At 43.6% G+C, this 27,402-nt stretch overlaps 2 protein-coding genes across 4 annotated transcripts in view; one reads left to right on the forward strand and one right to left on the reverse strand.

Moving 5' to 3' along the window:
• The window catches only part of ZNF710 (zinc finger protein 710), a 613,623-nt gene that overhangs the window by 188,672 nt on the left and 397,549 nt on the right, over window positions 1-27,402 (forward strand). The window contains exon 4 of the mRNA XM_033919487.1: window positions 26,850-26,926. The gene's annotated coding sequence lies outside the window, so the exon portion shown is untranslated. The remainder of the gene's footprint in view (window positions 1-26,849; window positions 26,927-27,402) is intronic.
• Window positions 1-27,402, reverse strand: part of LOC117347961 (aminopeptidase N-like) — a 197,137-nt gene that overhangs the window by 70,922 nt on the left and 98,813 nt on the right. For all 3 annotated transcript variants that reach the window (XM_033919483.1, XM_033919485.1, XM_033919486.1), the window contains 5 exons: window positions 20,388-20,453; window positions 6,466-6,635; window positions 6,078-6,157; window positions 4,784-4,911; window positions 3,164-3,219 (listed from right to left, as the gene is read on the reverse strand). In XM_033919483.1, coding sequence (XP_033775374.1) covers window positions 3,164-3,219; window positions 4,784-4,911; window positions 6,078-6,157; window positions 6,466-6,635; window positions 20,388-20,453 — 500 coding nt within the window. The remainder of the gene's footprint in view (window positions 1-3,163; window positions 3,220-4,783; window positions 4,912-6,077; window positions 6,158-6,465; window positions 6,636-20,387; window positions 20,454-27,402) is intronic.

The following is a 27,402-nucleotide window of genomic DNA, read 5'->3' on the forward strand; positions in this document are numbered from 1 at the left end:
TTGCATCCCCCCTAAATGAGAAGTTGCCTCGATTCTGCTCCAGGATTTATTCTGCTCACCTGCTCGAGGCGGATGCATGCGTTCCTCCTGGACTGGACGGATCTGTTTCTCTATGTGCTCTCTCCATTTCCTCTGATTCTGAAGACTCTAGTCACGCTCAAGTCTGTTCACGCCACCATGATTCTGATAGCTCCTTGGTGGTCCAGACAACCCTGGTTCTCCCTGCTCCTTCGACTCAGTGCCAGGGAGCCTCTTCTTCTCCCGGTTTTTCCTTCTCTGCTTTCTCAGAGTCGAGGCTCTCTTCATCCCAACCTGCGGTCCCTGCATTTGACAGCTTGGTATCTCAGCGCCTAACTGCCTCGTTCCAGTTCTCTCAGTCTGTTCGTGATGTTCTCGAGGTTTCCAGGAAGCGGTCCACTCGCCAGTGTTATTCTCAGAAATGGACCAGATTTTCCTCTTGGTGTTCGACGCTGCGCCTACCTCCTTGTCTTCCATGCTGGACTATCTGTTGCACTTGTCTTGGTCTGGTCTCAAATCGACCTCTATTTGAGTCCACCTTAATGCCATTGCTGCTTTTCACTAGCCGCTTGAGGGGAAACTGCTCTCTGTTCATTTGGTGGTTTCCTGGTTTATGAAGGGTCTTTTCAATGTTCATCCTCCACTCAAACCCCCTCTGGTAGTTTGGGATCTTAATGTTGTCCTTGCTCAGTTGATAAAGCCGCCCTTTGAGCCTATTGATCAGGCTCATTTGAAATATCTCACTTGGAAAGTGATGTTTCTTGTTGCTCTCACGTCTGCTCGCAGGGTCAGTGAGCTGCAGGCTTTAGTTGCGGATCCCCCTTTCACCGTTTTTCATCATGGTTATTCGTACCCATGCTAAATTCTTGCCTAAGGTGGTTTCGGATTTTCACTTCAACCAATCCATTGTTCTTCCTGTGTTTTTTCCCAAGCCCCATTTTCATCCTGGAGAAGTGGCACTCCATACTCTTGACTGTAAGAGGGCGTTGGCTTTCTACTTGCAATGCACTCAGGCTCATCGGACTGCTCTGCGACTCTTCATTTCTTTTGATCCGAATCGGTTGGGGCGTCTCTTGTCTAAGTGCACCTTATCCAACTGGTTGGCTGCGTGTATCTCTTTTTGCTACACTCAGGCTGGTCTCCCTCTGCAGGGTTGGGTCACGGGGCACAAAGTCAGAGCGATGACGGCATCTGTTGCTTTCCTCAGGTCCACTCCTATTGAGGAGATCTGCAAGGCCACCACCTGGTCCTCAGTTCATACCTTCACCTCTCACTACTGTCTGAATACCTTTTCCAGACGAGACGGCCGGTTTGGCCAGTCTGTTTTGCATAATCTGTTCTCCTAAATTGCCAACTCTCCCACCGTCCCTTTTTGGTTAGCTTGGAGGTCACCCACATGTAGAGAATATGCTGCCTACTTGTCCTGGGATAAAGCACAATTACTTACCGTAACAGGTGTTATCCAGGGACAGCAGGCAGATATTCTCGCAACCCACCCACCTCCCCGGGTTGGCTTCTTTGCTAGCTATCTGAACTGAGGCCATGCTGAGGAGACACGCACCCTGACTCGGGTGGGAAGGTACACGTGCATGCGCGGTACACTCGCAAGCTTGAAGATCTTCAAGCAAGTTTGCTTGCGAGAGTGTCCGATCGGGGCTCTGTAGATGACATCACCCACATGTAGAGAATATCTGCCTGCTGTCCCTGGATAACACCTGTTACGGTAAGTACCTGTGCTTTCTAGTCAGTAGAAAGTAGTCTTGATTACTGCCTCACATCTTCTTGGCATGTTGTCCACAAGTGTTTGGAGATCAATAGATGTTATGTGGAATCAGGAGTTGATTATTGCTGTGATCAGCTCATGTTTGTTGGACGGTCGCTTTGCCGCTACTGCTGTCTTTAATCTGGCCCAGAGATTCTCAATAGAGTTGAGATCTGGGCTGTTTCCTGGCCAGTCCAGCAACTCAACCTTGTTATCTTTGAACCAGGTGAGGCATTTCTTGGCTGTGTGGCATGGGGCACCATCCTGATGAAAATGATGGATCGACTGGCACCAAAGATGTTTATGACTGAGGTCAGGACCTTGGGCCGAATGACCTCCTTTATGTATTTGTCAGCATTTATCACTCCATCAAGTACCTGCAAATCGATCCACAACATCTCTGGACAAGTAGCCCCACACCATCACATTCAGGAGATGCTTCATGGTGGCAGTAGTACACTCTGGCAAGCAGTCCTCTCCCGGTCGCTGACAAACATAGTGGACACTGTCAGTGCCAAATATGGAGATTTGGATCTTATTTCTCCACAACACCTTCTTCCACTGCTCTGTGGACCAGCTGGCATGCTCTTTAGCCCAGTTCAAACGTTTATGATGCTGAACGCCATTGAAGAAGGGTTTTTTCCCCTAGGAATTGTTGCTTGCAGGCCTGTTTTCACTAGTCTCCGGTGAACTGTCTATCCTCACACCAATGCCCCTGTTTCAGCCAGTGACTTTTTTATGTCAGTGGCAGTTACTTTCCAATTCTATAGATCCATTCTCACTATTATATACTATTTTTCTCTAAGATAGTGATAATATCAAGAACAGAAAGATAAAAATGACAAAAGAAAGATCAGACCATGGAAGCACAACCAATTGGTAGAACAAGCCAGGGAGTAGCCAGGTTGGTAACAGTAGGCTCCAATTCCCCCAAAACTAGCTTGCTTGGTACCACCAAAATGGTGACACTTTGCACTATTCAGCAAGGTCAGATGTTTGGATGGCAGTCTTTCAAGGTTTGCTGTCTCGTTGGATTATCACAAAGGTTGGATGCAAGACAGTTTGGGAGGGAGAGGGCAGATTCTTGTTCTATTGATCACTCTCTCCTCAAAAATGGATTTCCTGTCCTATTAACCCTCTTTCTTCCTCCCCTCTTAAAGTCAATCAATTTGTACCTTTGCTTAATCTTTGTAAACCGCATAGAACTTCACGGTATTGCGGTATATAAGCTGTTATTATTATTATTATTCTCAGTTTTGGTTTGTATGGAACCCTGTATACTTATTTATTCTGGAAAGTAGAGAACCAAGGTGAGGGAACACCAAAAACTCTCTTGGATAGGAGTGAAAAGTCAGGATTCGTTATTTTAAAAGATGCACCTACCTTGCTAAACTAAAGGCATCACTAATGAGTTGAGCTCGATTCATGACTGGAATGACCTAAACAGCACAAAAAAACAAAAACAAATTAGAACCTTGTAGTAATGAAAGGTTTGGAAAATATTAGGAAAAAGCTGTACATTGACTTCATCTCGAGCCTGGATTCAGCCCTCTCAGATGGAAGAGAGAGAAATTCAAATAATTTCTTCCAAATGAATGTCCGCTTTGTCCTCCTCTCATTTCCTGACGTGGCATTCTCCAGGAACACTTGGCCCCTAAGCTGCTTAATTGGTTTCTTTTTTGTGTTTTGGTGACCCTAATTTAGAGTTTTTGGCTATTGGGGTTCTTATATGCAAGTGATATTTTCTACACAGAAGCCCTCATTTTTGCACTTGTGTCTAGGTACAATAGCTTTCCTGGTTCAGGGTGAAAATCCCCTAAAATCTAGAACAAAATGGTTCACTAGAAATTAAATAATTCCATCTCTTTTGCTCTCCATTCTTAGTACTGAAATTCCATTTTAAAACTTTAATGTGACTCCAGTGACCCGTGTGCTAGAGCATTGGGCTGAAAACCAGAAAAGCACATCACACCAAACTTCCTGCCAGACATCTGGGAAAACTTGAACATGTCTTGTTTTTTAGGGGACTGTCTGGGCACCAGGAGGGATTTCCAAAACCCAGTAGTTTGTCCGGGTTTTGGAAGTCCTGAGCTCGGAGGAGGCGCCTGGAAGCTTGTTCGCATGTGCGGCTGTCACCGTGGTGACATCATACACACATACATGTGACATTATTGAGCTCGGGGAGATTCGTTTGTGGGCAGGGCTGGGGAAGGAATTGGGTGGGTCCAGGTGTCCTTTTTTTACAAAGAGGAAGTCTGGCAACCCTATTCTGAGCTCATGAGCAGAAACTGTGCGCTAAGTACACCTCCATGTTATTTACACTGTATACCAGTGAGAATCGATAATCTAATGACCTAGAAATCAGAGTTTCTCTTATTACAAAGTGACCTTTAGAATTACAAAAGGCAAATGTGCTGTAAGACGCAGTGCTCATGGATTCTTTCATGGAAATCAGTATTTGTATGTGTTACCTATTCAGTTTCTTGATTACTTTTCTATGGTAAATCAGTTGTTTTTCCCACTTAAGAAGCCAAGTAGCAGAAATCTATTTGGAGGGGAAAAAAAGGCAGAAATCATGTACTTTAGAACAGTCTTTTTGCTTCAGGATAATCAGGGCTGGAATGAAGGGCCAGGATTGGGCTAAAGTATAATGGGGAAATATTCATAGGTAGCTATGAAAAAAGGCTCATGGCTTCAGATTCCAGCCTTGGCTCTGATTGGCCTGGAAAGTCAACCGAGAAGTAGACTACTCATGAGTGAAAAGAAAAAAAAAAAGATGAAGATATATTAGGCCTGATTCACTACAGTTTTACCCATAGGTGCACGAGGTTAGTGAATTGCCTGTTCCACTTTAGAAAAACTCTTCTTGAGACCTGATATCAATCGGGGGAGGCATCTGATTCCTTACAATGCACAGTTCCTGTTGCAAGCCTAGAGCAAAGGAAGGCTTGCCACAGTTAATTTAGAGGCACAGGCAAGCAACTTACATTTCCAGACACTTACTGAGTGATTGTTCTGCAATTGCTTAAGCAGCTTGTCCCAGTTTTCTTTGTTGTAATTAACCCTATAATATCCGTCCACATTGATGTTGGCTAGGACCCAATCAGATGTTTTGAAATCATTATTGATTTCTGTTAGAAGAGAGAAAGGAAGAGTTTTGGATTATAAACTGAACACCTTCATTGAATAAGTAGAAAATAACTTTGACTTGGAGTCCACCAAATAGACCTCCAGGAAAAGCATCATCTACCTAGAATAAACCTCTGTTGTTTTAAGGATCCATTACGGAACTACCTCTCCCTACAATGGCCTATTCCCAAAACTCCACCATGTTCAGCCAGTTCACAAAATATGGAGAAAGTTCCTGGAAACAAATGCAGGCCTCAATGTTGGGGGAAATGCAAACAAAATTAGGACAGGTGTATAATAGGTACACAGCCCAGCATAGGCTGTGTTTCAGCACTATTGTCAGCATCAGGGATCCAATGATTGTAAAAGAAATTAATATAATTTTTACATAAAAAGATTAAAAATTAATAATAAATCCTATATTCATTTTTTAATTAATTTATTAATTTTTATTTGCTATAATGTTCATTATAATTATTCCTCTTGGTTATGATTAATGCACATATGTTTACATTTTAGAATTCACATTGGTTTCTTATTTATTTTTTAATTGTCTTCATCTTTTTTAGAATCATTGCACTCCAGATGCATGCAGTAGTGCCAAAATATGGCCAGTGTTGAGACCTTATGTACCTGATGATTTGTGACTTGATGTGCTTTTCACTCAAAGACATTTTTAAGAACCAGGTTTCCTTTTCCCTAGCTGTTTGAACATCAGTGTAAATCCCACAGGTAAAAAGAAACCTAGGGATCTGCAGCAATGAAGGAACTTTCAGCATTTTCTACAGACTCTATAAACTGTAATTTAAAGCTAAACTCTAGATCAGTGGTTCCCAATCCACCCTTTGCGAGTTGGATCTTCAAGATATCTGCAATAAATATGCATTGAGATAAATTTGTATGGAATGGAAGCAGTACATCTCTCTCATGAAATTGTATTGCTTATATCCTGAAAACCTGATTAACTGGGATCCCCTAAAGCAGGTCTTGGAACTACAGTACTGCTCCAGATTGTGTGTCTAGAAAGTCCCATGGATCATGATCCATGATAGGTATCTAATAGACAGGCAAATTGTGATGTGGGATGAAGGATAGTAAGTGAGATTTCTCTGAAGTTTGTAATAATGAGATACATTGTTTCTCAATTTAAAAAAAACACAGTAGATACCTTCAGACTTCTGAAGCCAGTAATAACCAGGTTGCACGACTCCATTTTTCATCCAAGAGATTGGCACAATCCATAAGTAACTGTGAAAGTTAACAACTGCATCAGTACCAAAAGTATAATATACAGAATATTATTCCATTTGGCCATAAGCATGGAGCGTTCAATCTCTGTGAGAAATTGCTCTCACAAAGCTCTCCATCACTGATAGGTCATTGCAGATCCATCACACAAGAAGTTACAGGAGCAGAATTTTAAAAATCAGGGAACTAACATGATAGGAAATTGGGAAATCATATGGGAAATCCTTTACATGGTTTATTGATCGGTATTTGTAAGTAGATTGACAGAGACAACAGATATGAGAGCAGTATTCATTTCTAAGACGCACTTGTAATCCGATGGACGGTTAACCTTGGAGTCAGGATCAAGAAGGAAATGTTTCTGGGTGACTTTGCCACTGGCCGTGTCCACTGTTACCACAGGGAAACCCATTTGCAAGGTCCACGTGTCCATGATTTCCTTTATAGATCTGGGTAGGTTACTTGAAGCATTCACTGCCTATTAGAGATGGAGGAGAGGATTTCTTATAACATCATGATTTCTGGATGTGTGATTTTAAGTTCCAGCAATACAGAGGTGATCAGATGTAAATCTGAGGACTCAAATAAAGAGAAAGCATTGAATTTTGAATCTTAACATGTCCCATTTAGGGGTAGAGGTTGTCAATGTGAGCCACCATTAATATATGTCATTTTAACACCAACTTGTGCTATTTTAGCACAGGTCCTACTTTATGCAATGAGATCTAGTTACTATTAACTGGGGGTCATGTCTTAGCAGTAGCCTAGGTTGATAATTTTCCCCCTTAAAGGGATAGGCACCCTTTTACTAAAGCGTGTTAAGGCCTTAAAGTGAGGCTAACATAGTAAATGATGGCAGATAAAGGCCTGACTGGTCCATCCAGTCTGCCCTATTCTCACATGCATTACAATTTCATGATTAAACTAAAATGTTATTTCTGGGCCATTGACCTTAGAAGTCTACCAACACTGTCCTCAGGTTTCAACTACTGGAGTTGCCATTGAAGCTCACTCCAGCCTATCCAAACCATCTCCTTTGCAGGATTCAGACCATGAAAGTTTGCCTATTCATATTTTAATTAGCGATCCTCTGTGTTCATCCCATGCTTTTATGAATTCTAGCACCGCTTTCCTCTCCACCACCTTCCTCAGGAGGGCGTTCCAGGCATCCACCACCCTCTCCATGAAAAAGAATTTCCTAACATTACTCTCACCAGCCCTCAACCTTAAATGATGTCCTCCCTACCATGGAAAAGATTTGGTCTGATATTAATACCTTTCAAATATTTAAATGTCTGTATCATATCACCCCTGTCCTTCCTCTCCTCCAGAGTATAACACATGAAAACAGGCTACCACTAACTCACGCTCAGGGGCTTTGCATAGTTTCCCTGTTTCCACATGCTAAACTGTTTTCATTGCTTAATTTTTCAGTAATTTTTTTGTTAGGTTGCAGCTGTGGAAGCATTAGCCAGCTAGTGCATTATTACTTATTATGTACTAACTGGCTAATGCAAAATTAACATGAGGAGGTGAAGTGCTCCTACATTAACTCTACAGATATTGCACTCCAATTCTAACATTACTAAATGACCTGCAAAAAAAATTAGAGGGAATACCCCCCCCCCCAATTCCACGTTAAATCTGGACTTAGCATGTAGAAAATCCTGCTTTACAACAATCTATCCATTTAAGAAAAAAAATCCTCTAGTTTCTCTTGAAAGTCCAACATAAAGTAATAAAGTCGTCTACACTGTCTACATAAAATATAAATAAATTTTGCAAACATTTTGCAAGTGATGAAAATTTTATGGACTAAAAACATATGGGCCTAGCTTCCGAAAGTTAAGTTGCAGGTCATAAAGCTGAGTGCAGAATGAGCTGTGGAGGAATTGCCTAAATATATAATTAAATTGATGACTGGATTTCATCCCTGAAAGGACTGCAGGGGAAAAAATGTACAGTTGTCAAGGATTATTTATTGTGCGAGCATGAGAAAGGCCAATGGAGGGATGAAATTACAGCATTTTCTTTTTTAAGAAAGTTATATTTGGTATTGCATCAGGAGATAGATTTTCACAGCTACAAAACCTCATAAGAACATAAGAATTGCCATATTGGGACAGACCGAAGCCCAGTATCCTGTTTCCAACAGTGGCCAACCAAGATCCCAAGTACCTGGCAAGATCCCAAAACGTAAAATAGATTTTATGCTGCTTATCCTAGAAATAAGCAATGGATTTCTCTAGAAGTGGCCTAGTGGTTAGAGCTGCTGCCTCAGAGGTTGTAAGGTTGATCCCAGTCTGCTCCTTTTGGCTCTGGGCAACTCACTTATGCCCAGATTCTCTAAAGTCACCGCACATTTAACAATAGCACTCCGATTGTACTCTGCAAATGTAGTACAAAGAGGTCATTAATATTAAAACTGTAGTATAATGAGGTTATTAATTTTAAAATGACCTCTCCAGGCGATTCTCAAAAAGGAATGTCCCTCCGTTTCTGAAGATTCAGGGCCAATATTTACTGGCAGGGCCTAAGCTGTCATAGTCTTACTTTCCTGTCAGTGGCTGAGCGCTGATTGGCTCAGATACTGACTTGAAAATAAAGCAGCTCAGACAAGTCTGGTGGTCAAGTGTCCCCCTCCCCCCATTGTCAACCCCTTCCAATACCCCCGGAACCCCATGCGGAAGATCAGAAGGAGGGATGCCCACTCCCTTCTGCTGCAGGTTTGGGTACCCCTTCATTCTGTCAGAGCAAACCGGAACCTATCAGGCTATATGCTGGAAATGAAAATGAAAAGCTGACAGGATTGACGGTCAGTCTAGAGGAGGTGTGTAGGCAGATTGATAGGCTTAAGAGCGATAAATCCCCGGGACCAGATGGTATCCATCCGAGAGTCATCAAGGAACTGAAAGGGACCATAGCTGAACTGCTTCAACTAATAGCCAATTTGTCGATCAAATCGGGAAAGATTCCTGGTGACAAATGTTATGCCGATCTTCAAGAAAGGTTCGAGGGGAGATCCGGGAAACTACAGACCGGTGAGTCTGACCTTGGTACCGGGAAAGATGGTAGAGTCGCTGATAAAGGACCGAATCATTGATCACCTTGACAGACACGGGCTGATGAGGACCAGTCAACACGGTTTTAGCAAAGGCAGATCATGTTTGACGAACTTGCTGCACTTCTTTGAGGGAGTAAACAGACAAATAGACAAGGGCGATCCTGTCGACATTGTATATCTGGATTTTCAGAAGGCGTTTAACAAGGTTCCACATGAACGACTACTTCGGAAAATTGTGAGCCATGGAATCGAGGTGAAATACTCACATGGATTAAAAACTGGCTGGTTCATAGGAAACAGAAAGTGGGAGGTAAATGGACTGGAAGAACATCACCAGTGGGGTGCCACAGGGCTCGGTGCTTGGACCCGAGCTCTTCAACATCTTTATAAATGATCTAGACTTTGGTACGATAAGTGAGGTGATTAAATTTGCGGACAATACAAAGTTATTCAGAGTAGTGAAGAAACAGAGGGATTGCGAAGTGTAAAGTGATGCTTGTAGGTAACAAAAATCTCATTCACGAATACAGGATGTCCGGGGTGGGACTTGAAGCGACCTCCCAGAAAAGAGACTTGGGAGTTATGATCGACAAGTCGATGAAGCTGTCTACGAAATGTGTGGCGGCGGCGGCAAAAAGGGGAAACAGAATGCTAGGAATGATAAAGAAGGGGATCACGAACAGATCGGAGAAGATTATCATGCCGCTATACCGGGCCATGGTGCGCCCTCACCTGGAGTACTGAATCCAGCACTGGTCGCCGTACATGAAGAAGGACATAGTACTACTCGAAAGAGTCCAGAGAAGAGTGACTAAGATGGTTAAGGGGCTGGAGGAGTTGCCGTACAGTGAAAGATTAGAGAAACTGGGCCTTTTTTCCTCTCGAGAGGAGACATGATCGAAACATTCAAGGTACTGAAGGGAATAGACTCAGTAGATAAGGACAGGTTGTTCACCCTCATCAAGGTAGGGAGAATGAGAGGGCACTCTCTAAAGTTGAAAGGGGATAGATTCCGTACAAACGTAAGGAATTTCTTCTTTAACCAGAGAGTGGTAGAAAGCTGGAGCACTCTTCCAGAGGCTGTTATAGGGGAAAACACCCTCCAAGGATTCAAGACAAAATTAGACAAGTTCCTGCTGAACCAGAATGTACACAGGTAGGGCTGGTCTCAGTTAGGGCGCTGGTCTTTGACCAAGGGCCGCCGCGTGAGCGGACTGCTGGGCACGGTGGACCACTGGTCTGATCCAACAGCGGCAATTCTTATAATCTGGTTCTTAACAATCTGTTGCCCCAGCCATAGTTAGGTTATGAGTCTGCTGGGACAGATAGGGAAAATACTTAAGAGTACCTGATTACTAATCAGTGTATTGTAAACCACTTTGGGTTAATCTCTTCATGAAAAGGCTGTAAATAATCAAATAATGGCTTATGAACTTTTCTTTTAGGCAATTATTCAAACCTTTTTTAAAAACCTGTTAAACTAACTGCTTTCATCACATTCTCCAGCAACAAAATCCAGAGTTTAAATTATATATTAAATGAAGAAATATTTTCTTTGGTTTGGTTTGAAACTACTATTTAGTAACTTCATTGCATGTCCCCTAGTCCTAGTATTTTTGGAAAGAGTGAACAAGCGATTCATATCTACCCTTTCCACTCCACTCAGTATTTTATAGACTTCTATCATATCTCTCATAAACCACCTCTTCTCCAAGCTAAAGAGCTTTATCCTCTTTAGCCTTTCCTCACAGGGAAGTTGTCCCATCCATAGTATCATTTTTGTCGCCCTTCTCTCTACTTTTTCTAATTCTGCTATATATATTTTGAGATCTGATGACCAGAATTCCTTCTTCTCAGTATTGCAGGAAATCAATCTCCTAAAAATAAATCCTCAGTAACCAGCAGTTTTCTCTTCCACAGGATTTTGATAACAAGCGCACATAGGACTCATTAAAACTAGGGACTGGTCTAAGAAAAATAAGTAAAATCAAAATGTGGGAAGCCTGATGTGTGCTTTAGTCCAATTTGCACAGGAAATTCTACTAATTGTCATCAGTGCAGTATGGTAAAGTGGTAGAATAGGTGAATCTTTTGCAAACATTTGAATTATTAATTACAGCTTTCATTAATAATAATAATAATAATAATTTTATTCTTATATACCGCCATACCCGGTGAGTTCTAGGCGGTTTACATCAATTAAGGTAGTATCTGCGTAGACACGCAGATTTACAAACAATTTTATCAGCTGTGAACAAGTTTTAACAATTTTACAGATATAAACGATTTTACAGAAAAACCGCAGAAAAATTTACAGATATAAACAATTTTACAGATATAAACAAGTTACCCCAATTTTATCAGATCTAGACAGAGATGACAGGAGGTAGTGGAAGCGAGGGAAGAGAGAAGCTATAATGTGGGAGGAGAAGGGGGGGGCGACGTGGTAGGAAGTGCGGGGGGGGGTCGTTAAGGGTCTTGTTTGCTGAATAGGTAGGTTTTGAGTGATTTTCTGAAATCTAGGTAAGTGGGGGCCTCGAGAATCATTTGTGCAAGCCACGGGTTGAGCTTAGCTGCTTGGAAGGCAAAGGTTTTGTCTAAGAATCTTTTAAGATGGCAGAGTTTTAGCGATGGGAAGGCGAACAGCTGAATTCTACGGGATTTCTTGTTTGTGTTGTAGAGGTTGAAGTGAGAATTAATGTAACTTGGAGCAGAACCATTTACCGATTTGTAGCAGAAGCATGCAAATTTAAAGAGGACTCTAGATTCAAATGGCAGCCAGTGAAGTTGGTGGTAGAAGGGGGTGACGTGTTCCCATTTCTTTAGGCCGAAGATGAGACGCACAGCAGTGTTTTGGATCATTTTTAGTCTCCTGGTGGTTTTCTTCGTGGCGTTAAGGTAAATGATGTTGCAGTAATCAAGGATGCTGAGGATGGAAGATTGTACAAGTAGGCGAAAAGAAGTGTCGTCGAAGTATTTTTTTATGGTGCGAAGTTTCCACAGTACGGAGAAGCTTTTCCTGATCATGAGGTCAGTATGATTTTCTAAGGATAAATTTTTGTCCAGGGTGACTCCCAGAATTTTTAGGGTGGGTTCGAGGGGTAAAGTTAGTCCCTTTAGTTGAATTGTAGTGACCTTAATTTTGTCCTTGGGGGTGGCTAGGAAGAATTTTGTTTTGTCGGGATTAAGTTTCAGTCTGAAGGAAAGCATCCAGAGTTCGATCTGGTTGAGAATGTTTGTGATGTAGTTCTTGTGAGAAATTGGTTAGAGGGATGGCTATTGTGATGTCGTCTGCATAGATGAAAGATTTGAGCTTAAGGTTGTGTAGGAGGTTACCTAGGGAGGCCAGGTAGATATTGAAAAGAGTGGGTGACAGGGGGGAGCCCTGAGGGACCCCGCAGGTGTTGTCCCAGCTATATGAGAACGAGTTGTTCTTGAGCACCTTGTAGGATCTATTTCTTAGGAACCCCTGGAACCAGCTGAGGACCTGATCGGAGATGCCGATGTGGGCCAGGCATTCAAGGAGAATGGAGTGGTCGACCAGGTCGAAAGCACTGCTCAGGTCTAGTTGAATAATCAGGGCACTTGAGCCCTGGCTAAAGAGTTTGTGGAGGTGGTCAAGAAGGGAGGCTATGATGGTTTCAGTGCTGTGATCAGCGCGGAAACCTGATTGAATGTCGCTAAGGAGGTTGAATTTTTCTAGGTATGCGACGAGTTCCGCCTTTACCAGCCCTTCTGCTATTTTGGTAAATAAGGGGATGCTTGCGATTGGTCTGTAGTTGGCCGGGGAATTTGGCGGTTCTTTCACGTTTTTTACAATTGGGGTGATCATGATATGACCTTGCTCTGACGGGAAGTTTCCTGTGGATAAAAGGGAATTGACCCATATCATCATGTTTGCTTTGAAGTGTGGGGGGGGGGGCGGCTTTCATGATGTTTGGTGGGCATGTGTCCAGTTTGCAGAAGGAGTGGGTATATTTGTTGTAGTAGGTGTTAAAGGTATGCCAGTCAATTGTTGCGAATTGTTTCCAGCTTAGGTCTGTTCTAGTTCCTGGGTCTGGGTTCGATAGGTCCGGGTCTGGGAGGATGGGGAACAGCTCGAGTGGGTTGGGCCTATTGGGTAATGTTGATCTTAGTTTTTGAATCTTGGTGTTGAAGAAGTCTGTGAGGGAGTTGGCCGTTAAAGTGGATTCTTCTTGTGTGTTTGTGAAGGACTCGATGTTGTATAGGTCATTGACCAGTTTGAAGAGGTTACTACTGTTGGTTTTTATATTACCGATTTTGTTGGAGTAGAAATTTTTTCTTTTTTCATTAGTGAGGTTTTTGTAATTTTTTTGTTTAAGTCTCCAGGCCAATCTATGTTCTGGGGTTCCAGATTTTTGCCAAAGTCTTTCTGCTTTTCTGAGTTCCTTTTTTAGTAGCAGCAGTTCTGAATCGAACCTGCCCTCGTTGTTTGTGGATCTTGTTCTACGGGTTTTAATGGGGGCAATCTCATTTAATATGTTGGTACTATCCTTGATCCAGGAGCTCATGAGTTGTTCTGTTTCTTCGGTTGGGTTGGTGTTGATTTTGACGCGGGACCAGAATTCCGTTGGGTCGATCCTTCCTCTAGTAGTGTGGGTTTTGGTAGTTCTCGTTTTGCTGTTTTTGGGGGGTTTATGTTGGCATCCAATGGTGAAGGTACATAGACGGTGGTCAGACCATAGCGAGTCTGACCAGTTGCCTTGTTTCCAATAAAAAGTGGGGTTGGTCTGTTCCTTGGAGGAGAGAGTTACCAGGTCTAGCTGATGACCTTTTTGGTGAGTTTTGATGGGGGGGTGTTTGTCATAGCCTAGTTGGGTGAGAATTGACCAGAATTCCGAGGTTTCTGGTTGGTCGGGTTGCTCAAGGTGGATATTAATGTCCCCGCATAGTAGGTTGTAGGGACTTGTTAAAGAATTGGTTAGTAGGTTTTCCGCGAAGTCCTCTTTGGATTTGGTCCATTTTTTTGGAGGGATGTAGAATAGTGTGATGGTTAGTGAGGAGGGCAGTGATTTTGATGTTAAGGAGATGGTGAGAATTTCTGAGTTGGGCGAAGATGTTGTATTGAGCGTGGTACAGTTTAGATGGTCTCGGAAGATTATTGCAAGACCTCCTCCTCTTCCCCATGTTCTGGCTAGTGAGAGAATTTTGAATCCTGGGGGTAGACAATCTTTAATGATAATGTCTTTGTCCGATAGCAACCAGGTTTCCGCAAGAAGGACAAAGTCGGGGTTAGTGTCAATCAGCCAATCTTTGATCAGTGTTGCTTTATTCCTCATTGATCTAATATTTAGGTAAACTCCAAGTAGTGTCTGGTGGTTAGAAACATAGAAACATAGAAAAAGCGGCAGAAAAGGGCTATAGCCCACCAAGTCTGCCCATTCCAAGTATCCTCCCCCCCTGAGTTTACTCCCTTAAAGATCCCACGTGAGTATCCCATTTTCTCTTAAAATCCGTCACGCTGCTGGCTTTTATCACCTGGAGTGGGAGTCTGTTCCAATGATCCACAACTCTCTCGGTGAAGAAATACTTCCTGAAGTCGCCATGAAACTTCCCTCCCTTGATTTTTAGCGGATGCCCTCTGGTGGTCGAGGGTCCCATGAGCCGGAAGATATCATCTTCTGACTCGATATGCCCCGTGATATATTTATACGTTTCAATCATATCTCCTCGTTCCCTTCTTTCCTCAAGTGAGTACATCCGCAATTTCTCTAGTCTTTCTTCATACGTGAGATCCTTGAGCCCCAAGACCATCCTGGTGGCTGTTCGCTGCACCGACTCGACTCTCAGCACGTCCTTTCGGTAGTGAGGTCTCCAAAACTGAACGCAGTACTCCAAGTGAGGCCTCACCATGGCTCTGTACAACGGCATCATAACTTCAGGTCTCCTGCTGACGAAACCTCTGCGGATACACCCCATCATTTGTCTCGCTCTGGAGGAAGCCTTCTCCACTTGATTGGCAACCTTCATGTCCTCGCTAATGATCACTCCTAGATCGCGTTCCGCTGTGGTCCTAACCAAGGTTTCACCATTTAGTACATAAGTTCTACACGGGTTTCTCTTTCCCAGGTGCATTACCTTGCATTTTTTAGCATTGAAGCCAAGCTGCCAAGTAGTTGACCATTGTTCCAGCAGCAGTAGATCGTGTGTCATATTATCAGGTAATAAGCTTCTGCCTACTATGTTGCAAAGTTTGGCGTCGTCTGCGAACAGCGATACCTTTCCCCTCAGTCCTTGCGTCATATCTCTTATGAATAAGTTGAATAGAATCGGACCCAGGACCGAGCCCTGCGGCACTCCACTTATCACATCAGATGCTTCAGATGGGGTACCGTTCACCACTACCCTTTGATGTCTGCCGCTCAGCCAATCCCCAACCCATGTAGTTAGAGTGTCTCCTAATCCTATCGATTTTAGCTTGTTCAGTAATCTTCGATGAGGGACGCTATCAAATGCTTTACTGAAGTCCAAATACACTACGTCCAGTGACTCTCCAGCATCCAGTTGTCTAGTAACCCAGTCAAAAAAGCTAATCAGATTAGATTGGCAGGATCTACCCCGGGTGAACCCGTGTTGGTGTGGATCACGTAGTTTTTCTTCGTCTAGGATTGTGTCAATATTCTGCTTGATCAGTGTTTCCATGAGTTTACACACTATAGACGTGAGACTCACTGGTCTGTAGTTTGCTGTCTCTGTCCTGCAGCCCTTTTTGTGGAGTGGGATTACGTTGGCGGTTTTCCAGTCCAAGGGGACCCTTCCTGTGCTTAGGGAAAGATTGAAAAGAACAGATAATGGTTCTGCCAGGACTTCCCTTAACTCCCTTAGCATTCTGGGATGTAGGTTATCTGGTCCCATGGCTTTTTTTACTTTGAGTCTTGATAGTTCGTCGTAGACGCTACTGGGCGTAAATTCAAAATCTTGAAACGGATCTTTCTGGTTATCTCCCGTCTGCAGCTGTGGACCAACTCCCGGCGCTTCTCGGGTGAATACTGAACAGAAGTATTGGTTTAGTAGTTCTGCCTTCTCAGAATCTGATTCCGCAAAGTTACCGTCCGATTGCTTCAGGCGTACTATCCCATCTTTGTTTCTTTTCCTGTCACTAATATAGCTGAAGAAAGATTTATCCCCTTTCTTAATTTTCCGTGCTAACTCTTCCTCCATTTGGAGTTTGGACTCTCTGACTGCCGTTTTGACAGCTTTAGATCTGTCTAGATAGTACTCTTTTGCCCCCTCTCTGCCTAGATGTTTGTAGGTGATAAATGCGTCTTTTTTCTGTTTAACTAGGTCTGAAATTTCTTTACTGAACCATTGGGGTTTTTTGTTTCTCCTGCGTTTACTTACTGTCTTTATGTATCGATCTGTTGCTTCGTGTAGTATGGATTTCAGAGACGACCACATACCCTCCACATTGTCAGATTTTGCTTGTTTATATAGCTCCCGATGGACAAAATCTCCCATGCTGCTGAAGTCTGTACCTCTAAAGTTGAGAACCCTTGTTGCTGTGTTTGTCTTAGGGAAACCTTTCTTAAGGTTGAGCCATACCATATTATGGTCGCTGGAGGCCAGTGTGTCTCCTACTGAGACTTCCGTGACGCTATCTCCGTTGGTGAGGACCAGGTCTAGTATTGCCTGATCTCTGGTGGGCTCCAACACCATTTGCTTGAGACGTGCCCCCTTTAAGGAGTTTAATATTCTTTTGCTGCTACCTGTAGTCGCGGAGAGTGTGTTCCAATCTACATCTGGCATGTTGAAGTCTCCTAGCATTACTAAGTCCCCGCGCAGCGTGATGTTCTCTATGTCCTCAATTAATTCCATGTCTTTGTCCTCCTGTTGCCTGGGAGGTCTATATATCACACCAAGGTATAGGCATTTTTCTTTCCCTCTGGCCAGGTTCACCCAGAGGGATTCCCCGGTGTATCTAATATCTGTGATTCTGGTGATTTTGATGCTTTCCTTAGTGTATAGCGCTACTCCTCCTCCCAATTTACCCACTCGGTCGCAACGAAGTAGGTTGTACCCTGGTATAACCATATCCCACCCATGCGATTCCGTGAACCAGGTTTCGGATATTGCTATCACGTCAAGATCGGCATTTGTTATCTCAGTCTCTAATTCTAGAATTTTATTTCCCAAGCTGTGTGCATTAACATACATAGCCCTCCATATCTGTGAATAGATTCCCTTGTGAGTTAGTGTGGCTCCTAAATTATCAGTTATCTTTCTCCCTGAAATGTTGTGTGTATCCTTGGTACTTACCTTAGACTTTGTAGTGTGATTGCCACTTGCCTCCTCAGGGTGGTTCCTTACTGCTCTGGGATATAAGTATGTACCCTCCCCCAACTTACCTAGTTTAAAGCCCTATGGAGTAGGCGGGCTAATCGATGTCCAAATACGTTTCTACCTCTTCTGGTCAGGTGGAGTCCGTCTGGTCCCTGCAGTCCCTGGAGCGTCTCGCCGTGGTTCAGTGTGGTTGGTGTGGTGTGGTCGAATGGGGAGTAGTGGGAGTGGGTCAGTTTTTTTAGAGTTCGTGGATTTTTTGAGAGAGGCTTGGTCGGTTTGTGGGGGTGGGGGGGATAGTGGGAGGATTGGTGTGTGGGTGGTCTTGTGTGGTGTGGAGCGTGTAATTAGGGGTTTTGGGTTTTACTGATCGGTATGTTGTGAAGTGGATGGGGATGGGGGATGCGTTAGAGTTGTCTGTGTTGCAGAGCCTAGTGGTAAGCAGATAGAGTAGGAATAGTGCAGCGCATTGGTGTGTGCTTGGCCAGGCCATTGTGAAGGGCTCGTCCTATCGTAATGGATGGAATTTGGGCGCTTGCTGGGGGGCGTAGCGGGGCGAAGAATGGGAGGGGGTGGCGCAGATTGTGTTTGGAGCGTTATTTTTCTTGACTTGTCTCTTGGCTTGTTAGGGGTAATGCAGAGAGGTGGGGAATGGTTAGGGGGTATGGGTTACGTAGGTCCAGGACAGTGCGGAAAATGCCAGTGCAATACAGTACATTAGAATCTCGTGTTGTCACATACAGTGCAGTGTAGTGATATACAAAATAATCCAGTGCAATTCAGAACAGTAACATAAAACAATGCAATGTAGTTTACGAGTGTAACATACAGTGCAGTGTAGTGATATACAAAATAACCCAGTGCAATTCAGAACAGTAACATAAAACAATGCAATGTAGTTTACGAGTTGCAATCTGACACAGTATTTAGGAAGTGAAAGGGGAATATGAATTATATTATTCCTATCCTGCGTGTATTGTATTTGAGGGTATGTTGGCAGCTGTTATTGAGTGTGTGTTCATTAATCTCTAGTGGGCACTGCAGCTGCTGCTGGTATATCAGGCTGTATTCATGTGCACCATAAAATGCTTAAACTATGGGAAAAATTACCTAGAAAGTCATAGTTTCTGAACCGATTGAGCCCAGATTGTATCAATTTAACTACCATGTTTCCCTGAAAATAAGACAGTGTCTTATAATAATTTTGGGTCCATAAAACACACTAGGGCTTATTTTCGGATATGTCTTATTTTTATAATCTAAACTAAACTAAACCTTAAGTTTATATACCGCATCATCTCCACAGAAGTGGAGCTCGACACGGTTTACAGGAATTAATAAAGAAAGGAACTCCAATGGAAAGAAGAAGGGCTTGGTAAAAAGAAAGGAAAGAGGGGACTTAGTATAATGGAGAGGGAGGGAGTAGTTACATTTTGGAGAAAAGCCAAGTTTTCAAATGTTTTCTAAAGCGTTGGAGGGAGGTCGAACTCCGAAGATGGGCAGTAAAGCTGTTCTACAGCTCGGTGATCCTGAAGAGGAGGGATGTTCCAAGTTTTCCTGTATGGGATATGCCTTTTAAAGAGGGGAAGGATAGTTTGAATTTTTGAGTGGATCTGGTGGATGTACAACAATCATCTCTGTCTTCCTCTCCTCTACCCCATTTCTTCCTCTTTCCTTTCTCCCCCCCCCCCCCATGTGCAGGATCATTCCCCCCTCTGACCTATCCCCTGGTGCAGCATCTTTCTATCCCTCCTTCCCATCCCCCTGTACAGCAGAACCCCACCAACCCTCCCACCGTGAGATCTGGTAGATGTACAACAATCATCTCTGTCTTCCTCTCCTCTACCCCATTTCTTCCTCTTCCTCTTTCCTTTCTCCCCCCCCCCCATGTGCATCATCATTCCCCCCTCTGACCTATCCCCTGGTTCAGCATCTTTCTATCCCTCCTTCCCATCCCCCTGTACAGCAGAACTCCACCAACCCTCTCACCGTGAGACTGACATATTTCTGCTCTGAGGCCTCCTAAAGCAGCAGGGGTGGGGAGTTGCTGAATCAACGAGTCCAATTACTTTTCAACAAATCAGGCAGCACTAGTGTCTGGGATAGAGTCAGGGAATGTCGGGGACATTCGGGAGGGGGGGGTGCCTTCAGGGGTTGATCTTAACTAGGGCTTATTTTTGGGGTAGTGCTTATATTAGGAGCATCTTTAAAAATCATACTAGGGCTTATTTTTGGGATAGGTCTTATTCTCAGGGAAACAGGATATTATAGCCTAATAGCAACAATATTGATAACTGCATCTTCAGTCCTACAGACCTAGTGCTTTCATTTCCTCAGGATATTTTTCCTGGGGCTGTAGGTTCAAATCCCCTGCTGCTCCTTGTGACCCTGGGCGAGTCACTTACCCCTTATTACTCCAGGTACACTAGATAGAAAAATATGATAAAGTACCTGAATGTAAATCACTTAGGAAATAGGTGGAATATAAATAATAAAAAAATAAATATAAGGAATGGAAATCAACAAAACAAAGTGGGAAGGTCGAGATGTTCCAGTAGGGGTCTTTATTGTCAGCGACTCAACGCTCCATGCGTTTCGGTACTCAGGGTACCTTCCCTCAGGAGTCTTGAAGTTTGTTTTTTAAGAACCAAACAGTTGTGTTTTAAAAGTAGGTTTTGAAAAAAACATTACCTCTCAATAAACCAGTGCAATGAAATTATGTGGCTCACTGTTGCAGAGGGCTTCAAAATCAAAAAATAAGGAGAGGTCCATCCTCATTGGACAATGTTTGAATTTCTCACATCAACTGCAGCAGTTCTAACTACACTGTCTGCACCCAAATTTTGAACATCAATACTGTTGTGGTACCTGCTGTAAGTGAGTCCACAGATCACTGTAAATGGCATTGCCATACTCGAACGCATTAAGATAAGACTGTTAAAAAGTTAAAGGAAAAAAAGAATCTGGTTACTATTTTTGCAACATTCAAGTACATTTTCAAATAAGAAGCATGTGATGTTTCAAAAGCTCATGTACTACAACATTTTCATTGTTGGCCTTTTAAAAGGTACAACAACCTATGAAGATTTCAGCTACTAACAAACAATGAGAAGCCACAGAATGTTCAGAATGTCTTTCTTCAAACAGCTGCAGAGCTAGGGTTACCAGACGTCCGGATTTCTCCAGATATGTCCTGCTTTTGAGAACATGTCTGGGGGTCTGGCCAACTTTTCAGTTTTTGAAAAGCTTTTCTTCATGCAGTAGTGCATCCGTGCATGCGCAGATATGATGTGATGACTTCGCAAACGCGTGATGTCATCGCAATACATTGCAGATGTTCTGCCCAATGAGAGCAGGCAGCAAGAAGTGGGCTGGGTGGGATTGGAGGTAGGGCAGGGGCGGGGATGGGTGGAACTGGGCAGGCCTGGGGGTGGGTCTAGAGGTCCGGATTTTCCCGACGGAATATCTGGTAACCCTATGCAGAGTTCTGTTAACTCTAATGCCACTATAATTCAAAATTCAATTTTCTTGTATTTAAATATTGAAATCATGGCCAAATAACTACTTTGCCAATATAAATATAAATAAATATGGATAAATAATCATAAAGTGCTCAGTGCCACCACCAGGTCATTGCTAATGCAGTTCAGACCATGATAGTCATGGAACCATCATTGCACTTTATTGTTCCCTTCCATCAAGTGCTATATGCAATGGCTTAATTTTTACTAAAAAAAAATTGCTGTTTCATGTTCATCTTCAGGGAGAACAACGCTTAGGAGAAATTGCCTTTCATTTGCCTTTCAGCTGAGAAATTGCTGAGAATTGGAGTTCCTGAGAAGGTTTCAGCCAAACCATAATTTCTCCTAGGCGTTGTTCTCCCTGAAGACGAACATGAAACCCAGCTTGGGTCGGAGGGCAGTGAAACATTTGATTTAGTTGCAAGCATGATTATGTTATTTTAATATGATACTGGACAGCACTTTATCACACAAGCACTTTACACGGATTAATTCAGTGCGGCTCATGACACAGGATAGTTAAATGCTGAACAAGGACATTCAGCCCTACATCTATGCATAAGGCATTGCCTTCTTCGAGGCACAGGGCAAGGACTCGTCGATATTCTTCAACTTCGCATGCATATGGTCCAGGCTGCGTATGACGCTTTTGAGATGTCCTCCAGGGTCACTGCTTTCTTGGTGGAGATGCTCCATCTAGCCTGGCTCCGCACCTTGGATATGGACCTGAATCTACAAGATCAACTGGCCAACATCCCATGCTAGGGCAATGAGTTATTTGATGACTCTATTGAGGCAGCGCTTATCTGAGCATGAGAAGTCGTTTGCCTCTATCATCAGACCAAAGTCGAAGCCTCCCGCCGCTAAGGGTTATAGGCCTCCTCCATCTTACCAGAGGCATTATCATCAGAAGGCAGCACCTTATTCAAGGCCACCTCCTAAGAAACCACAGCAACAGCAGCATAAACCTCAGACTCCTGCTGCACCCAAGGCCTCTCAGTCTTTTTGACCATCTAACACAGAGCATAACCTCAATCGTTTTGTCTCTGTCCTCTCTTCTTCCCATAGGGGGTCATTTCCATCATTTCTATCAAAGATGGGAACTCATTATATCCGACCTCTGGGTCCTCACAATCATCAGGGAAGGTTACTCTCTTCACTTCCTTCAGATTCCACCAGATCTTCCCCCAAGAGAGTATCCTTCCAATCCATCCCAGACCACCCTTCTTCTTTAGGAAGCTCAAGCTCTGCTTCATCTCCGTGCCATCGAGGAGGGTCCTTTGGAACAGCAGAGGATAAGGTTTTATTCCAGTTACTTCCTTGTTGCGAAGAAGACGAGGGATCTGCGACCTATCCTGGATCTCAACAAATTTCTTGTCAGAGAAAAATTTTGGATGCTCTCTCTAGCATCCTTGTATCCCCTTCTAGATCACAATGATTGGTTATGCTCTGTGGATCTCAAAGTGGCTTACACTCACATTCCCATTCATCCAGCTTCTTGCAAGTTCCTCAGATTTCAGGTGGGAAATCATCATTTTCAGTACAGAGTGCTGCCTTTCGGCCTGGCATCATCTCCCTGGGTTTTCACCAAGTGCCTAGTTGTGGTGGCAGCAGCTCTGCGCAGCCATGGTCTCCAGGTTTTTCCCTACTTGGATGACTGGCTCATCAAAGATGCAACATCTCAGGGGTTTATTGAAGCGACCCAATGGACTATTTGGTTCCTTCAACAATTGGGGTTCGAAATAAACTTTCCAAAATCCCAGCTACAGTTCCAAAATCAACATCTACAGTTCATCGGAGCTGTACTGGACATTGTACAATTCAGAGAATTCCTTCCGCAACAACGTCAGAATGCTCTCATTCAACTTTGCCTTAAAGTGTCATCCCTCACTTCACTCTCAGCGAGACACATGATGGTTCTTTTAGGTCACATGGCCTCTATAGTTCATGTGAATTCCTCAGTGGACCCTGGCATCTCAGTGGGCGCAGGCTTCTGATCCACTCTCTCAGCACATTACAGTGACTCCCTCGTTGAGACAGTCTCTCCACTGGTGGATACTCTCTACCAATGTCTCCAGAGGTTTACTGTTTCAAACGCCCCCTCATCAGAAAGTCCTCATGACAAATTCCTCGACCTATGCTTGGGGGGCTCATTTTGATGGTCTCCGTACTCAGGGGCATTGGTCCAGCATAGATCGTCAGAGCAACATATATCTGTTGGAACTCAGAGCGATTTTCAACGCTCTCAAGGCTTTTCAACTTCTTCACGATCAAGTAGTCCTCATTCATAAAGGCAATCAAGTCACCATGCACTATGTCAACAAACAGGGAGGAACAGGAACCCTCCCTCTTTGCCAGGAAGCTCAGAAGATTTGGAATTGGGCATTTCATCACAATGTCTTTCAGAAAGCAGTCTACATTCAAGGGGAGAAAAACTGGCGGACAAATTGAGTCGTCTTCTACAACCTCACGAATGGATACTCAATTCATCGCCTCTCTATCACATTTTTTCTCAGTGGGGGACTCCTCAAATAGATTTCTTTGCATCTCCCCATAACAACAAGCTGCCTCAGCTTTGCTCCAGGATCTACTTTCCTCAACGCCTGGAGGCAGATGCGTTTCTTCTGGACAAGCAAATTCCTGTATGCGTTTCCTCCATTCTCAAGACACTCATCAAACACTAACATGCCACCATGATTCTGATAGCTCCTCAATGGGCCAGACAACCATGGTTCTCCTTTCTGTTTCAACTCATCATCAGGGAGCCATTATTTCTACCAGTGTTTCCCTTTGTGCTTACACAGATCTCTGCTTCATCCCAACTTGCAGTCTCTACACCTGACAGCTTGGTACCTATCAACCTAACGGCCACTCTACAGTTTTCTCAATCTGTCAAGGACATTTTAGAGGCTTCTAGGAAGCCTACCACTAGACAATGTTACTACCATCACAAGGAGCCTCAATCTACTTCCTTGTCTTCAATTTTGGATTACCTGTTGCATTTATCTCAATCAGGCCTCAAATCCATATCCATTAGAGTCCATCTCAGTACAATTGCTGCTTTTCATCAGCCTATTGAAGGGAAACCCCTCTCTGCTCATCCTGTGGTTTATAGATTTATGAAAGGAGTTTTCAATGTCAGGCCACCTCTCAAACCGCCTCCCACCATCCCATTTTGGTTAGCTTGGAAGTCACCCATCAATGAGAATAGGCTGCCTGCTTGTCCTGGGATAAAGCACAGTTACTTACCGTAACAGTTGTTATCTAGGGACAGCAGGCAGCTAATCTCACAACCCACCCACCTCCCCTGGTTGGCTTCTCTGCTAGCTATCTGAACTGAGGAGACTCACCCTGCGCTAGGCGGGAAGGCACTCGCGCATGCGCGGTGCGGCTGACTCAAAACTTCTACGTTTCTACAAGCAAGTCTGTTTGCGAGGCTGTCCACATCCAGGCTCCGTGGATGATGTCACCCACATGTGAGAGTAGCTGCCTGCTGTCCCTGGATAACACCTGTTATGGTAAGTAACTGTGCTTTATGGGGGTGGGGTCAGAGGTGGAGCTTGGGTGGGTCTGGGGTGGAGCTTGGGTGGGGTACTCGGTTGGTATTAGGCTTAGGGGGTACTTGGCTTGAAGTTGAGAAACACTGTTCTAAACTATAAGAATCAATTGAAAGTTTCACAGTGATTTATGCACAAGGTTTTTTCCCAATATGAATTATTTTGCTGTTTTGGTGCTTTTTGTTTTCATTCCAGAAGCTGTAGGAAATTTAATCCTTGGTCAAAAAATCAACTATTTGGAATCAGTGAAGATGGATGCAGTTGCATAAATCCTAAGACCACAGTTAAACTGGCTGGAAGACTTTATATGTGCTCATTTTCAAAGCACTTAGATGCATAGAGCACCATAGATTTCTATGGAGCTTTGTGTGTCTAAGCACTTTGAAAATGATCCCCTATGTTATGAGATTATTAGGGAGTCTCAGTGGTAACACCTGACCTGGTGCAGTTCAAATTGTTATAGCCGCCAGGGATTTCTGCACCACTGACCCCAAATCTTCAATTTTCAATCTGAAAACAGTAGTTCCCTTAGGACTAAAGGCTGAGGTAGAATGGATGGCTTTGATCTGAGAATTAAGTCATTTGATCGGATATGAACGGATCAGCTGATGAGGGGAAGGTACAATAAATTAATTTGATGACCTTCCGGAAAGCGGTAAAGACCCTCCTCTTCAACTAAAATTCAACCACAAGTCTACGCCTCACCCCCCTCCCCTCTAACCTCTCTTCCCCATTCGAAACTTCTACTTAAATTGCTGTACAGTCCATTCTTAACCTGTACTTAAATTATTGTATAGTTCTTGTATTTAAACTACTGTATAGTCTTTGTATTGTCCAAATGTACTCCACTGTGAATGTTTGCTTGTAGACCGTTCTGAGCTACTGGGAGGACGGGATAAAAATCTAAATAAATAAATACATTTGAAATGCCACCACCATCTTAAAGCTACTAAAGAGAGCAATGAGATGGTATAGGGCAGGGGTGCCCAACGCGTCGATCGCGATCGACCAGTAGCTCAGGAAGGCAACTCGAGTCGATCGCACTCGTGTTGCCGTCCTGATCTACGATTTCAGCCCCTAGCGAACTTATGCTCCGGGCTCTAACGTGTGCGTGCAGGCTTCTCTTCTCTTCCCTCCGAAACCGGAAGTTATGCCCGGGGAGGGGGAGGGGGGGAGAAGGGAAGCCTGCACGCACATGTAGAGAGCCCTGAAGCAAGCGTTCGCTACGGGCTAAGGCGGGAGACATGTTAGTGAAGCATTTCCTCTTCTTGCTGCCGGGTCCTGCCTACTTTCTGTTTCCGCGAAGGCAGGACCCGGCAGCATTTCCCCCAACAGTTCCTCGCGATGCTGGTCGGCCGAAGCAGGGAGAGGTTGGGGCGGCGTCGGCTTTTGGGCGTGTTATTGGCGTCGGCTTTCGGGCCTGTTATTGGTGGCGGTTTGGGTCCTGGTCCCCGATGGCAGTTTGGGTCCCCGATGGCAGTGGCAGTGTCTTGGGGGAGGGCAGGGAGAAAGAAAGAAAAAGGGCAGGCAGGGAGACAGAAGGAAAGAAGAGAAACAGAAAAAAAGGAAAGGGAGGCAGAGAGAAAGAAAGGGCAGGGAGAGAGGAAGGAAAAGTTGGGGGAGGGAATGAGGTTTGGAGGAGAGGAAGCATACAGGCTGAAAGAAGGGAAGAAAGACTGGATGCACAGTCAGAAGAAGAAAGTGCAACCAGAGACTCATGAAATCACCAGACAAGGTAGGAAAAATGATTTTATTTTAAATTTAGTGATCAAAATGTGTCTCAATTTATATCTGCTGTCTATATTTTACACTAAGGTCCCCTTTTACTAAACCGCAATAGAGTTTTTTAGCGCAGGGAGCCTATGAGTGTCGAGAGCAGCGCTGGGCATTCAGCGCAGCTCCCTGCGCTCTAAAAACTGCTATCGTGGTTTAGTAAAAAGGGAGGGGGGTATATTTGTCTATTTTTGTATGGTTGTTACTGAGGTGATAATGCATAGAGTCATCTGTTTTGACCTCTTTGAAAAACCCTGGAATAGGAATGATAATTAACATTTTCTATGCGTACAGTGTGCGTTGTGTTTTTTTAAAATTTTATTGTTGGTAGATCATTTTGACTTGGTCATTTTAAAAGTAGCTCGCAAGCCCAAAAAGTGTGGGCACCCCTGGTATAGGGGAATCATAAAGGTAAATGATATGAGATATTATTCTCAAACACAAATGGATAGTTTTTTCTTGTCATTTTATTTTTGTAGGGGATGAGCCTTGATACAGCTACAATGTGAAACATGATTCATGTTGGCATCCAGAATAGACCCCGACCCAACAAAAGGTATGTACAATTTTGTAAGATATTGAACTTCAAGTATATAAAGGTGCAATACTAAATTAAGTTACATTTGAAGATTAAAATTAAAAACTAAAGATTTGGGGGGTCAGTGAAGAAATGGTGTGGAAATCCCTGAAGGTTATGACAATTTGAACCGCTGAGTCTCCTGAAGAAATTTATCCCCGCTCCCCTTCCCTTTTACAAAACTGTAGCACGGTTTTTAATGCCGGCTGCGGCAGTAACATCTTCGACGTTTATAGAAATCTATGAGTGTAGAAGCTGTTAACGCTGCAGCCAGTGCTAAAAACCATGCTACAGTTTTGTAAAAGGTGTGTATGTGTGTGTGGGGGGGGAGGGGCTAAGGATTTATAGTTGGTTTCTATGCTAGTTGAAGATTGATTGTGTTGTTAATTGGACCAATTTTAAGAATATTTTTTGAATAGCCAGTCATTTGGATTAGATTATTAGGGACATTTTCA

Source organism: Geotrypetes seraphini, chromosome 14, assembly GCF_902459505.1.
Source record: "Geotrypetes seraphini chromosome 14, aGeoSer1.1, whole genome shotgun sequence".
In the NCBI taxonomy this organism is placed as follows: Eukaryota; Metazoa; Chordata; class Amphibia; order Gymnophiona; family Dermophiidae; genus Geotrypetes; species Geotrypetes seraphini.